Source organism: Caretta caretta, chromosome 9 (assembly GCF_965140235.1).
Source record: "Caretta caretta isolate rCarCar2 chromosome 9, rCarCar1.hap1, whole genome shotgun sequence".
In the NCBI taxonomy this organism is placed as follows: Eukaryota; Metazoa; Chordata; order Testudines; family Cheloniidae; genus Caretta; species Caretta caretta.
In genome coordinates, this window is record NC_134214.1 from 37,663,406 (window position 1) to 37,677,063 (window position 13,658).

Below are 13,658 nucleotides of genomic sequence, written 5' to 3' on the forward strand. Positions count from 1 at the left end.
CATAAGACGTAAACAAAATAGCAAGTAAATTGCTTTGTTGATGAACTTAATTTGTGGATTATTTTTTAAAAATTGCCAGGAAAAATAAGCAATTTTAGCAAAGCATGCAGACTCTTTATTAAATGCAGACAGTTTGGTGATCCAGGCTCATTACTTGTTGGGCAAGGAGGCTGCCAGCATGTACAAAACATGGTACAGATGGCAGAATAGCTTTAGCATTCTTCATAACTGGTGTAGAGGTTATTTATGTTGGAGGGAAGAGAGCATTCCTTCTGGCTGCATGAAATGTACTAGTTAAATAAATTACTGTTATTTCATGGGTTCTCACTGTAGGATTTTTTTAAGCTTCCACTTATACAAATGGCCACTTAACTGTGTTATAAAAGCCTACTCTTAAAGTGTACTTTAAGTTTAGCAGTAATCATTGCTGTGGATTAAAGATAAATTCTTTGAGATAAGGGCTTTGTATTCCGATGTATTTGCACAGTGCCTGGTACAGTATGAGAATTACCAGAATACAACTAATAAAATTGTTTTGTGGTATATATTTTCAGTAAATCTGCTTAATGTCTTTCCCAGATTAATTTTTGGGCCTTAAATCTAAATGTGCTGTAATTCATAGTTTCAAAGGAAAAAAGGAATGAGAAATCAACAACAGTTCTGTAGACATTAAACAATATGGGGTTGTCCTGTTTTCACATATGGAATGAGACTCCCTGCAGTACACTTATGTTATCATTCTGACTAACTTAATTTTACTATTTCATATTTTTGGCATGCAAAATTTCCAATTAATTTAAAAAGTATGGATCAGAAGAGCACTGACACTCACGGAATGTGAAGTAGTCATTTGTATGTGAATAAATATAGCTGTATAAATGCATTGTTCTTTAATAAAAATATTTTTGCCCACACTTCATCTTTAGTAAGGTGAACAAAACATACTTCTCCTCCTCACATATGAGACATAGATTTTGATTTACTAAATTTGGAAAATGCATGCCAGATTTAATAAAAATAAATCCAAATCTGACTAAAGTTTCCTTCTCAAAGGATGAGAGAGAGAAAATGCAGGGTTTGAGTATGTGTCGCACAGTTCTGTGCACCCTCTGCAGAGTTGCATAGAATATTGTCTTGCGGTTTGGTCTTATTGTTAGGTTGGTAAAGTCTTCTCTAGTGTTATTACTATGTTATTGCAGCCTATAAATCAGGTTAGACCAGGCACAGAAACTTCACATCTTCCCTAACCATGATGAAAATATACATTTTACCCCCTCAAAAAGTTCTCTGAACAATTACCTAGTAGAATTTTGCAAGTATGCAGCAGTCTGCCTCTAACATGGTTGAGATTAAATTGTGGATGCAGTTGAAGTTGTTTGTGTGCATTTTCTTGCAGGCCTTACTGTAATTATATACAAATGCGGATTTCTGTGAAATTGATTGATTGTGAGACTAGTGTTTAACTGAGCAGGTGTACTCTTTCAAAATCCCATCTTTTCTAAACCCTTTAAAGTTACTAGGGGGCAGCATGCACCACTGTTCTATCTTTCATTACATTGTTTTGGCTCGCAAAGTCCTAGCCAGCTGCCCATCCTTTAAGTTATTTTAGAGCAGCATCTCCAGGCAGTGCTTTGAAGTCGGTGAAATACATATATAATTTAGGCTGACATATTTGGCAGGCCCACAGAATTGTTTCATAGCATGATACAAGTGCTCTCTTAAATGATTTACAAAGAACTGAGGCATTTCCAACAAACCCCAGCTTTGGCATAAAGTTCCAAATACTGTTTTCCCCGTAGTGTGCAGTGAATGAACTTCCTGTGATATAATGTATTGACTCTCTGAAAGACTGAGAGCTTGGAAAGGATTGAGTGAACACAAAATGTGCTCATTGGTTAAGGTTTGTTCAGTGATTTTGAAAATGTGAAGTATAAGAATTTGAAGTATTTTTTTTGTCGTGGCCACCTTTTTGTTCGGGATAACGAAATGAGGAAGTCATAAATTACCTGAGTAACTGTGAAGTAAAATTCAACCTAACTTTTGTTGCTGTGGTTTCTAATAGCGCCTACAATATGCTAAGCACTGTACAAAAAGATATCTCCAAAAAGCTTGCATTCTCAAAGGACATAACAGCCCAAGGGAATAGGAAATAGTAAACAAGGTTTTCTTCTTATCAGTTGTTTATATATGTAAACTTTTGCATACTTGCAAAATTCTATTCGCTCATTGGTCAGAGAACTTTTTGAGGGGGTAAAATGTATATTTTCATCATGGTTAGGGAGGATGTGAAGTTTCTGTGCCTGGTCTAACCTGATTTATAGGCTGCAATAACATAATAATATATATATTGCATATGTATGTACAAATTATCCTGTAACCGTGATGTTATAGTTACTTATAGGCATCAGGGAGAGGTGGGATACAAATGAAGAAAGTATTAGGTTTGAATTGCAAACCTTGGATACCCCGAGAAGAGATATCAGATGTACCAGGCATCAGATCTGTTTTGTCTAGGTTTGCCATTCCCGCATTGGGAATTAACCCTAGTGAAACTACAGTTACTTTTTACAAGCTGAAAGCTACAATTCTAGTATTTAGAAGCTTCTTGGATAACAGAGAACCCTTCACTGAAGGCAGTGTCTGCACAGGCCTGCATGTCTAGCTTCTAGCAGTGGTCACTGGGCTGCAGGTTGAGAGCCACTGTTAGAGTCTAGCAAACATGGTACTAGATTATCTGCCTGCTGCTTTGTAAATATCTTCTGAAGACATGAATGACTTTTGGTCCACAAGGATGAGCTTTGATCTTGCCTGTGAGCTTTTACTCTTGTACTTTGTATTCCTCTTTAATGCAATACATTAGCCACCTAGTAACTGATGGTTCTAAATGCCTTTTTTGTTGTTCACTGGGAGATGGTACAGTAGGTATAGGTTAGTTATATGCCTGAGTTCTTGCTTTGTTGATATTAACCACTCTGAGTATGTCCAACATTTGGCAGAGTTTCTCTTTTGTTGTGTTTAGGATTGGTATAGAATAAGGAGAGAAGTGTCTCGTGAGATCTGTGGAGTACAGCTCAGATATTCTGCATGCAGATGTGATAGCTACCAGATTTACTACTTCGTATTAGAAGAGTGACACTGAAGAAATGGGTTCAGATAGTGGTTTGATAACTTGTACCAGGATCAAACCAAAATCCAAGTGACCTACTTTGAATTTTCTGAGGATTTATCAGTAATGATGTCCTCATGAATCACCTAACATGTGAGCGAGATGAAATCCACCTTTGTTCTACTCCTGTTATTGAGGAGACCGCTGACAAATATTTCCTGAAAAAAGCTTAGTCAGACCCAAACTGTCGGTATTCCAAGATTTGAATAATTTTTTATCCTTCTTCACCCCTTGTTCTGTACTAGTTAGTACTTGAGCTCAGTAGAGATCTTGGAGCATTCTGAGCTTGGAAACTTTTCCTGAGCCCATCAGGATTCCTGGAGAATAGCTGGCGGGTTTTTTGTTTTTTTTTTAATTGCTCAATCTCCAGCTGTTAGGGGATTTTTCAAGCTTCCCTCCATCTAAGTGCTTAAGGGGGGGCCTTGACACAGATGCTCTTTCCACTCCAACAGATGAAATAGGATTGTAGGGGACAGCTCCTTCATGCCAGACAGCCAGAGCCTCTGGGGCTGGTAAGATGGTGTTAAAATTACTCTCCAACTGAATTGTCTCCATCAAGGTAAGGGTAGAAAGGGATGGAAAAGGCTGACTGGCTTCATCTGGGTTCTAGTGTTGAGGCTGCTGCTTCTTGATCCCAACATCTGGTGTAGAGACATGAACTTCCGGTATTCTGTCTAGGCTTGGCAGGCTGGTCAGTTGACCACATATTATTTGTCCATGGTCAAGTGTTGTCACACATTCCATCAAGAATGCCCTGATATAGGCAGTGGCCTACCTTTTTGATTGTGGTATGGTAGTGTGTGTTAGCAAGCCTACACAAATGTCTTAAATCACTAACTTTGCTATACATTTATGTCATCTGTTGGGGAAAAAGGCAAACTGACAGAAAGTTGAACATCTTGATTGTCCTGGAAGATTCCAGACAAACACTGTATATGTCTTTATTTGTATACCAAGCTATCAATGCAAAGATATAGATGAAGCAGTTGAAGCTGATAAAGAAAAAGAAGATAATGAAAAGCAGGATGCTTGAAGAGTTGGCCTGCTGCCTACCTAGCATAACTGCATTTAAAAATAACTTTTTTCTTTTATAGTTGCTATGGGTTTCTTTTATTTGTTTAATTTTTCTTTTTTTGTAACTCTTCAGCCTTGAATAACATTGACATTTAAATGCTAATCTAACATTGCTAAAAAAAAGATAATTATTCTTTCGTTTTGTAGAACTTCGTTTCATTTTACATTTTTCTGAGTTAAAATAACTCAGTTAAGTAACTTGGTTTTTGTAATTAGACATGAGTATCTACCTTACCCCTCAGGAGACCATAAAGTCTTAGTCTTTTTTGTTACTGTTGTTACTGTTCTAATAAATTAGTGTGTTTAAAATATTTGGACATTTTGGACATTATTTGACCAAATTTGCTGAATTGACCAATTATTTTTGGAGCAGTCGAAGGCCAAACCCAAATTCTGTCTGACAGGGATTCCAAATTGGCGTTCCAAATCTCTTTAAGAATGCACCTAGCATTTGAATGGCAGCCATCGTAGCAAGTGGAGTGGGTCAACCCAATATACAAAAGTATGCACTAATCAAATTTAGAATGATAAATATGTGAATCACTGCTGCTAGGTCTGCATTGGAGAAAAGTGGACAGAGTTGTCTGGTCAGTGGATGGGGCTTATGAGAGAGAGAATACAGTTCTGCCTACTGCTGCTATTTTAGGCATCCAGGTGCAAAAATATTTTAGCTATGGTAATCCGACCTGCTCTTCTTCTTTCAGGCTTTGTTTCATATTGAGAACTCCGTTGTCCATGTTTGTTTGAAAATGGGCTCGGATCCTAATGTTCCGTGATTCCTCTGAAGTCTCTAGCATCTCATGATCTTTCCCATTGGCTACACACAGATGTTGAATGAAAGGCACAAGGGGAAAAGCATGAAATATATTTTGCAGTAAAATGAGTCATCTTCATAAATAACTGTAACTTTAATTTTGGAGGCTTATAAAAACATGTCTCATAACATATTTTCTCCAAAAGGAGGAGAATTAAGGCAACCCTCCTCTCCCACTTTAAGGGAGAAGAGATGGACTCGGAGGGGAACAAAACCTAATCAGTAGGCTAAATGTTGGAGGACTCTCTACAATCTGAAAAAATCCATACATCTTGTGTGGTGCTGTACAAATAATCAGGCTCTAGCTGGTATTTTGTTGTGAGCAAATTCTATCCTAGAAGAAAGGGACTGTCAGTGAGGGCAAGTCTACACTGCAGCGCAGATGAACCTCTGTAGCGCATCTGGTGAAGATGCGCTATTCCAACGGGAGAGAGCTCTCCCGTCAGCATAATTATTCCACCTCAGCAAAAGGCTGAAGCTTTATTGGTGGGAGAGAGTCTCCTGTCGACCTAGAGCTGATGTGGACATACTTAGGTTGCTGTAACTTGTGTCGCTCGGGGGGTGTCTTTTTCACACCCATAGGGGACGTAAGTTAGGTCGACTTAAGCAGTAGTGTAGACCAGCCCACAGAGAGCCCTTCCTGACTTCTGCAAGGGCCAGCTTTGGCACAGCCAGCCAGCAAGCCCCACCCTTGGCACGGCCAGGCAAGGGGTTTCTGCTGAGTGCACCATAAGGGGAGAAGTGACTTCTGAGAACTGGGCTATAGATAGGCTTGGGAGGATTAGATTTTCATTAATAAATGCTGGTAAATGTTGATTTCACCACACACACAGAAATTAACGAAAAAGTATTTCCATCAATGATGATTGAAATTTCAGACAGACAAAGTAAAGAAGATGCAGTGTGAGAAGTTATTCATTTGATTTAAGGATGTTTACTCAGAATATCTTGAAATTTGAGATTGACAGTTTGTATTTTAACGGTTATAAAGCTTTAACTTTTTGAATCTCCACATCTGCTGTCATTAAATGATTCTGTCCCCTATATTGTTCATCCCCCCCATAATTTCCCATAACTGGAAATTTTAATTGATAAAGATAAAAAAGCTTAAAAAGTGCATTTTACATAACTGAAAATTGCAATCAATAAAACAATAGGGAAAATGCTTAAAAATAAACATTGATATCTGTTGAAAATATATTTTTTTAAAAAAGTCTGCCAAGCCTAGATATAGACAGCTTAGCAGGATGGTGGTATACTAACTATACCTTGAATTTCACCATAAGTGAATTGACAGATAAGAACGCATGTATTATCCTTTTCCTCTCAAAAAATTAAAAAGCAGGATTCTGCATTAGTTGAATCTTCTGAGTAACCTTTGACAGACCCAAGCAGAGTGCACTGCCATGGTCTAGTCTGGAGAGGCACAGGAATATAATGATTCTGTAGTACACTTGTGTCTAAAATGTATCCATGTGACAAGAAAATGACAAAGTATTCTGGTGAAATGAATAGTCTAACCAAAATGAATTTAAATTAAGCGGGGGGGAGGGGGAGGCTGCTGTAGTTTTTTAGTGCTTTGTGTGAACACATGATATATGGTAATTAATTTTGGAAATTACGAAGCTTTTTAAAATATACATTTGAGGTGTTTGATTTGACAGTCTGAGACTGATATCCATAAAACAGGTGCACCACACGTAACTGTAGCGTCTCTGCTCCACCACCGGTATTTCAATCCTGTCCTGAAAGCTGATGTGAAAATACAGTGCACTCTCATTGGATCTTCCATGCTTCTAGGACTACCAAGGAAGGTTTTAACTGTGTGGATGGCTTCTGTGATGTGGAAACCTGTCTTCTTGGAATTAGACTTAGACCAAGATCTCTCTTCACACACAGCCCCAAACATCCATGAGAGTATAATTATATTTGGCTACTTACAGAAGTGGGCTTGTTTTGTACTGGTAAAAGGCTGGGTCTCCCTGTTCATAAATCTTTCGCCACCAACCTTAAATTGTAAATTTAAAAAATAATAGATTCTAAGTATCAGGATCTTGTTGATTCTTGTTGAATATACATATTTTGGTTAATCTGCTTTTTAAATCCTTTAACCTTTTAATAACATGTTGGAAATATACTGAGTTCTGTTGTTTACTTGGCAAGATATTTCTCCTTACCACATTTCTTCTCCATTTCCATCCTAATAAAGTACAGTATTTAAAATTTGTGCAGCATGATTTTTCCAAATGATGGGAGACCTATGAGTTAAAGCATGGCCAGTGCCTATAATCAACTCCGCAGAGTGTGGGATGGATGTCTGTGGGAGAGGCCATTCTGCATTCTCAGTTTCTCCCTGGGGTACAGATGTTTCCATGCACAACTGTAAAAACTGATGCAAAAGGGAAGGATAAACACGTGACAAAACCCAGAAGTACAACTGTTTGTTTCCTCTGCAGATGTAGGTGCAAGGAACCAGAGGAATCTCTGTGCCATTTACTACAACAAGAACCCCGGGTTTGAGGTCATCCATGGGTTGCTGGATAGAGTCATGCAGCTGCTGGCTGTGCCACCAAGCAAAGAGAGTGGATATCTAATCAAGGCAGCTGAAGGTAGGAGAGCAGTAGCATGGAGAGGGACCTATAAAGGAGTCCTATGATCCCATTACTATGTGGATTTAATTTTATATTGTCATTAACTGTTGGCACTACAGTACAAGAGTTGTTTTGAATATGTGTTAGCATGCTGAAAAATACTATGGGGCAAATGGGACTTTGTATTCTCATTGCCTCTTACACATTAGGAAATGAAATTGGACTTTTTGTTTTGGTCTCCGTATTTTTAGCTAGCTTCTGTGGTGGTGATCTTTACATAAGAGAGAATCCTAGTACAGTGGATATTTCTTACATGAGTAAGCTGCATGTGTATAGGAATGTGCTCTTCACAATGAGTGAATCCAGCAATTTGAGGGTTAGCTGTCAGTTTATTGAATGAGTTTTAATTAACACCAGGTATCTGCTGCTTTCCTATTGCTAGAAGTGCCTGGAAACAGACAAAAGATGACTCGTTACTCCTAATATTCTAGCTTGAAACATTATCTAATTTTTGTGGAACTAGAGCTGCTGCACAAGTGTGCTGTCTTCTAGACAAATGAACCTGCTGCTGTATAAGTTATATTTATACAATAGGCCTCATGCTTCTTTATGCCAGGTTAGTTACATGTAGGGGACTGGACATGAAATCCTTACTTACTCTTTATTCTTCGTGTGTGTGTGCGCACACGCGAGAGAGGAGTGTGTGCTGGCCCACCAGCAGAAGTGGCTGGGCTGTAACCCCTGTAAAAAAAAAATTGCTGGAGACCCTCTCTAGGCGAGGCATATGAGGGCTGCCCATCCACAGCCCCCTAGCTTCTGCTCCAGCACCTGACCTCCCACTTCCGTGCTGCCCCTTGGCCATGCATTTCCTGCAAGAACTGTACTGGCCAAGGCTCCTGAGGAGTCTTTAGTTGCCCTCAGGTAGGTGCACAGTTGCAAGTCTCCATCTGTTATGAACTAGAACCGTCTAAAGTCAGATATTATTCCTAGATCAATGTTCCTGAGTTGCTTGGCTCTGGTGCATGCATTGGAAGGGTTTTTCAAAGCTTCCAGAAGTTTTGAGAAAGTTTCCAGTTCAGGAAGAAATTATGAATTGTATGGAGAATTCTGTGTCAATTTCTAACTGCTATAACCATCTCTTCCCCTCCCTCCTCTCCTACCTCATCTCCCATGTGTTAAGGAGGCGCTGTACACTCAGTGCCCAGCTGTCTACTCATTCTGATTCCACCCAGCTACCAGAATCCTCCAGCCTTACAACCCCTTTTACTTTTTCTTTATCTTTCTGTCTATCTTTTAACACTGTTAAGGAGCAGTTTAATTCCTATACAGAGAATCCTTGGTTGACAAAATTAGAGAATGTACCCCAGAAAGCCTCCAAAACCTTTCATAAATATATCTTCAAGGAGAAAGTTTTGAGTAAAGTTCTCCTTAATCGGTACCATCAAACTTGCAAAACTCAGATGTGGGAAAGGGGGTTTAATTAAATAAGTGAGGAAAGATTCATCCTGTACATCTGCATCAAAGCAATTCATAAACCATCTTGAACTTGCAGCAAGGCTGTCTCAATGCTGAAAATTTGTGATAATTTTTGTGCTACATTTTCTCAATTTTTGAATGAAAGAGGTCAAATCCCAAGGGTAGCACTGTATATCTCAGGGAAAGTGGGGATTGCAGCATTCCCAGGGCAATGTTGTTTTGGGGATTGGTATCCCATATTCAGCCCTTGTTCCAACATGCTGGAAACATGTTTGTTATCTAAACTACTTTCTGGGCTAGGAAAAGGCCTAGAATAGACTGAGATCTCTGCCTGCTGTATATTCTTTCCCACAAGAATTGGAATCTACTTGTTCCTCTATTTCTTGCCTAGGAAATTTACAGTGGAACTTTCGATCAGAAAATTGTTACTTGAGGATGATGGTGATTTATCTCCACTCCCAACTCTCTTTTCTGGTTTGTTGCATGAGTGTGTTTGTGGGAGGTTTAAAGGGGCCCAGGGACCAAAAAAATCGTGGTAGTTCTTGAGATTACTCCTGAAGCAAGGGCTAGCTGTCTTCCAAAAGAAAAGAAGCAGGAATCTGTACAAAAGAACAAGAACAGGCAGGTCATCCATTCTGTTTCTTAAAATAATGACAAAATCAATATGATAGAGAAAAACAAGACTCTGGGGATAGCAGCTGCTATTTTGTCTACTCACCATTCGTTAGTATACAAGTATGTGAGAGAGAAATTATGACCTCTGTCCTGCTTGAGGAGAAGTCTTAGCTCTGCATTTACTGTAACTAATGGCCCTGACACAACATCTTTGACAGTCCATAAGAAAGCATGTTTGAGTCCAAAGCTCTAAAGCAACTTTGTTAGATATACAGTAGAACCTCAGAGTTACAAACACCTTGGGAATGGAGGTTGTTCATAACTCTGAAATGTTCATAACTTGAACAAAACATTATTGCTGTTCCTTCAAAAGTTTACAATGGAAAATTGACTTAGTAATGTTTCAAAGCTGTATTATGCAGAAGAAAAATGCTGCTTTCTCTTTATTTTTATGTTTAACACAAAATTGTATTGTATTTGCTTTTTTTATTTGTCTCTGCTGCTGCCTGGTCGTATACTTCCGGTTCCAAATGAGATGTGTGGTTGACTGGTCAGTTTGTAACTCTGGTGTTCGTAACTTTGAGGTTCTATTGTATGTGCTGATTTTTTAGTTGTGTGTTGCTGGCTTGTCAACTTACTGAATATAACAGCACATGCAGTCTCCTAGCACTTATCCTTGATGAACATATACATGCTCACATTTTTAATGTAACTTTTTTCTATTTTACTAAGTAATGCCCTTTTAATTCTTGCAGATTTTCAAAAGATTTGCTAGCTGAAGTACTGAAAAATATAGTAAGAGCTGACTGTTGGCCAGTGAAATGTAATGCTGAAAGTACATTGTTCAGGTTGACCATATGGCTGTGCCATCAATCCAGTTCTTGTTCCCAACAGGGGTAGGAGCAAGACTTCTAATTCCATTTGTAGGCTGGTATTTTCAAAGGATCCTCAGGGAGTTAGGTGCCTAACTCTTATTGAATTTCCATTGGAGCTGAGCACCTAACTCCCTTAGGCTGTTTTTGAATATTCTAGCTGTAAATTGTTATTGAACAGACGTGTCGAAAGTGTTTGTTTTATAGCTAGAAATATTTCTAAATGTCATGCATTCTATACTGTACCCATCACCATAATGTCTGAGCACCTTACAAAGAACAGGAAAAAGATCACAATAAAGAATTCTTACACAATATATAATTATTTTCTTGATACTAGTGCTGTTTAGTATTCCTTCTGTCTCAGGACATATTGGTTCCTTTAATAATTCCAACACCCCCATAATAATCCTCCTATATCCGCTTACTCTGGAGATACCTAATGAATGGATTAAGACTTGCCATGTACAACAGGCTGCAAACACTTTGTAGCTTTTGGGAGTGGATAAGTAGAATCCTGTTCTGTATGTTTGAAAACACTTCCCTCCTTCCTGTTACAAGAGAGATCCAGAAACTCTCTTAGAATGACTTGTAGATTCCATGCATTTCTACTGACATTGGAATTTAACCTTGGTAACAGTTCAGATGGCTGATGCTCTGGTGCTAGAGTGAATGCAGTGTCACTGCACTAACTTACTTGGAAAGTCCTTGACTGCGGAGAAAGTTGGAAGTCAAAGTTTTTGGGTTTTTTTTACTTGCCTTTCACCCTGCCAATTAAGCATATATGAGAGATAGAATGTCAAGCCAATGATGAAGTAAGGTCAATTGTGTGAAAAACAGATATCCTATAACATCTTAAAAGACTGCAGAGCACTGAAGGATTCAAAAAAGAGTTGGTGCTCCTTGCCGTAGAGGTTTTAGATTAGGATATTATACCATGTGTAATCTTAATTTTTATGGAGGAAACAGTTTTAGGAGCTACACCACATGAAAATTTGTACACTTTAAAAATGGGTTTACCATATAAAACCATTTCTGAGCTGGAAGGAGTCAAACATTTTTTGTTTGTGTAGTCTTCAGCCAAATCTTGAAACTAATTTGTGTTTTAGTCCTCTGATAGTTCTGTATTCCTTGTTTAACTGATGGCAGTGGTTTGACTTAATTTGGAACATAAAGTACTGATTTCATTTCAGAAAGTGTCTGAGAAGATAGTTTGTTGCATGTTTAAATATAATTCCCATAAGGCTTCAATGCTGCTTCACCTCCTTTCTGAATTCATCGAGTAAAGTGAAGTGCCTGTGTGTCTGTTCGGTTCTTTTTACCATATGTGCAAACCATGGTTATTGAAGCACCTTCTGTTATACTAACACCTAAATGCCCACTGACTTGACCTTAGGGTCATAGCCTTTTTGCCCCTGTAGCAACACCTGTGGAAAAATTACAGATGCTGGAAAATATGGGTGAAATTGTGATGTTCCTCTGGCCTTCACACCACTCTTTAGTGTAATCTGAGCTGTACAATAAATGGAAAAGAAAAGACGTTGTGAGAGGCCTGGCAGAATAGGCTGTTTTTAAGTGACTAAGTTGAAGGATTTCAACATATATCTGATACTTAGTGATTTCAGTTTCTCAAAGGATGCTATGGCCAGTTAATATTTTCTTGCTACTAGTAGTAGTATTAAAATGATACATTCTTGAAGGGGGAAAATTGAAGTTCTACCCCACTTTGGAAAGTGTACAATACTGACATGTCTGTAGATTAATGGATCCTATAACTATTGGCATAGAAAAAATGTTTTACTTCCTTTGTAGCAGATAACAATTCATACATCTATAACCAAACTTTAAATGGGTTAAAAAGAGCAGAGTTTTGTATTGGTCCTCTAATCTGTTCACTCTTAAGTGCTGTTTCTTGAAATAAAATTCTTTTATTGACATTTTAGCTAGTTCCATGTAGTTAGTAATATAAAGATCAAAGTTTATGGACTGTACAGCCATCAGGGAAAAAGAATCAATAAGCAGTCTAAACCCTTTTTGAGTAACCAGTCTATCAAGGAGAAGTAACAAAAAGATATGAGCTGAGAAGAGCCATCCAGTCAACCTGGATATGAAATGCCATCATTCCTGATTCATTTCTCTTTGTTATGGGTTTCACTGTCTTGAAATGGAAACTAACGGCATTTAGATAGATGGATTGAAAGGTAGTGTAATGTGAATCCAAGCTTGTAATCTCTGCTTAAACTTAAAATAACTCTTTCCGATAATTTTGGTCATCTCTTGTTCCTATTGGACCAGTGTACTAGAGAACTATTTTTCTTCACTCCGGTAGCTGAGTCCAGTATCGTAAAAGAGGATGCTGTACTAGGACTCCGGCCCATGCTAGTCTATAGTGGAGTCCTGAAACTTAAAAATACAGGTTTTTTATCTTTAATATCGGCATAACATTCTGCTTTGAAATCCTCAAACACAAGGTGCAATAGTATTAAAAATTCAAAGTATTTACTTGCCAGGGACACCTATGGTACTTTACTAAGTGTTATTAAAATGCAAATATTTAAGATTTGTGTGTGGGAAAATAACCCTTTTTAATGTGCCCCTCCAGCGGCTTTTATCTGATTCTTGAAGCATTTGACAAACATCAATGAATTAAACTTAACAACCTCTGTTTGAAGAAGATAAGTATTGTTATTTACAACTTTCACATAGGTAAGTGGGGCACAGAGGTGAAGCGACTTGCCCAGACTCACAGAAAAGCTCAGCAGCAAAGCTAGGAACAGAAATCAGATTGCTTGACTTTTAGTTCCACGTGCCTTCATAATGAGATTTATCAGAAAGTCTGGGAATAGTATTTATTTCAACAAAAAGGTTTTTTTTAAAATCTGGGTGTGTGTGTGTGCGCAAGCCCACAGCACACGCTGCTTTTATACCCTCTGAAACTTGTATGATTTTTTATTTTTGGTGTCGAATATCGGGGTAGCCATGTTAGTCTGTATCCACAAAAACAACAAGGAGTCCGGTGGCACCTTAAAGACTAACAGGTTTATTTGGGC

At 38.3% G+C, this 13,658-nt stretch overlaps 1 protein-coding gene across 7 annotated transcripts in view; it reads left to right on the forward strand.

Annotated features, from left to right (window-relative positions):
- The window catches only part of FARSB (phenylalanyl-tRNA synthetase subunit beta), a 51,485-nt gene that overhangs the window by 22,152 nt on the left and 15,675 nt on the right, over positions 1-13,658 (forward strand). For 6 of the 7 annotated variants that reach the window (XM_048863487.2, XM_048863486.2, XM_048863489.2 and 3 more), the window contains one exon: positions 7,511-7,663. The exons of the other annotated variant lie outside the window; for it this stretch is intronic. In XM_048863487.2, coding sequence (XP_048719444.1) covers positions 7,511-7,663 — 153 coding nt within the window. The remainder of the gene's footprint in view (positions 1-7,510; positions 7,664-13,658) is intronic. 7 annotated transcript variants of the gene reach the window in all.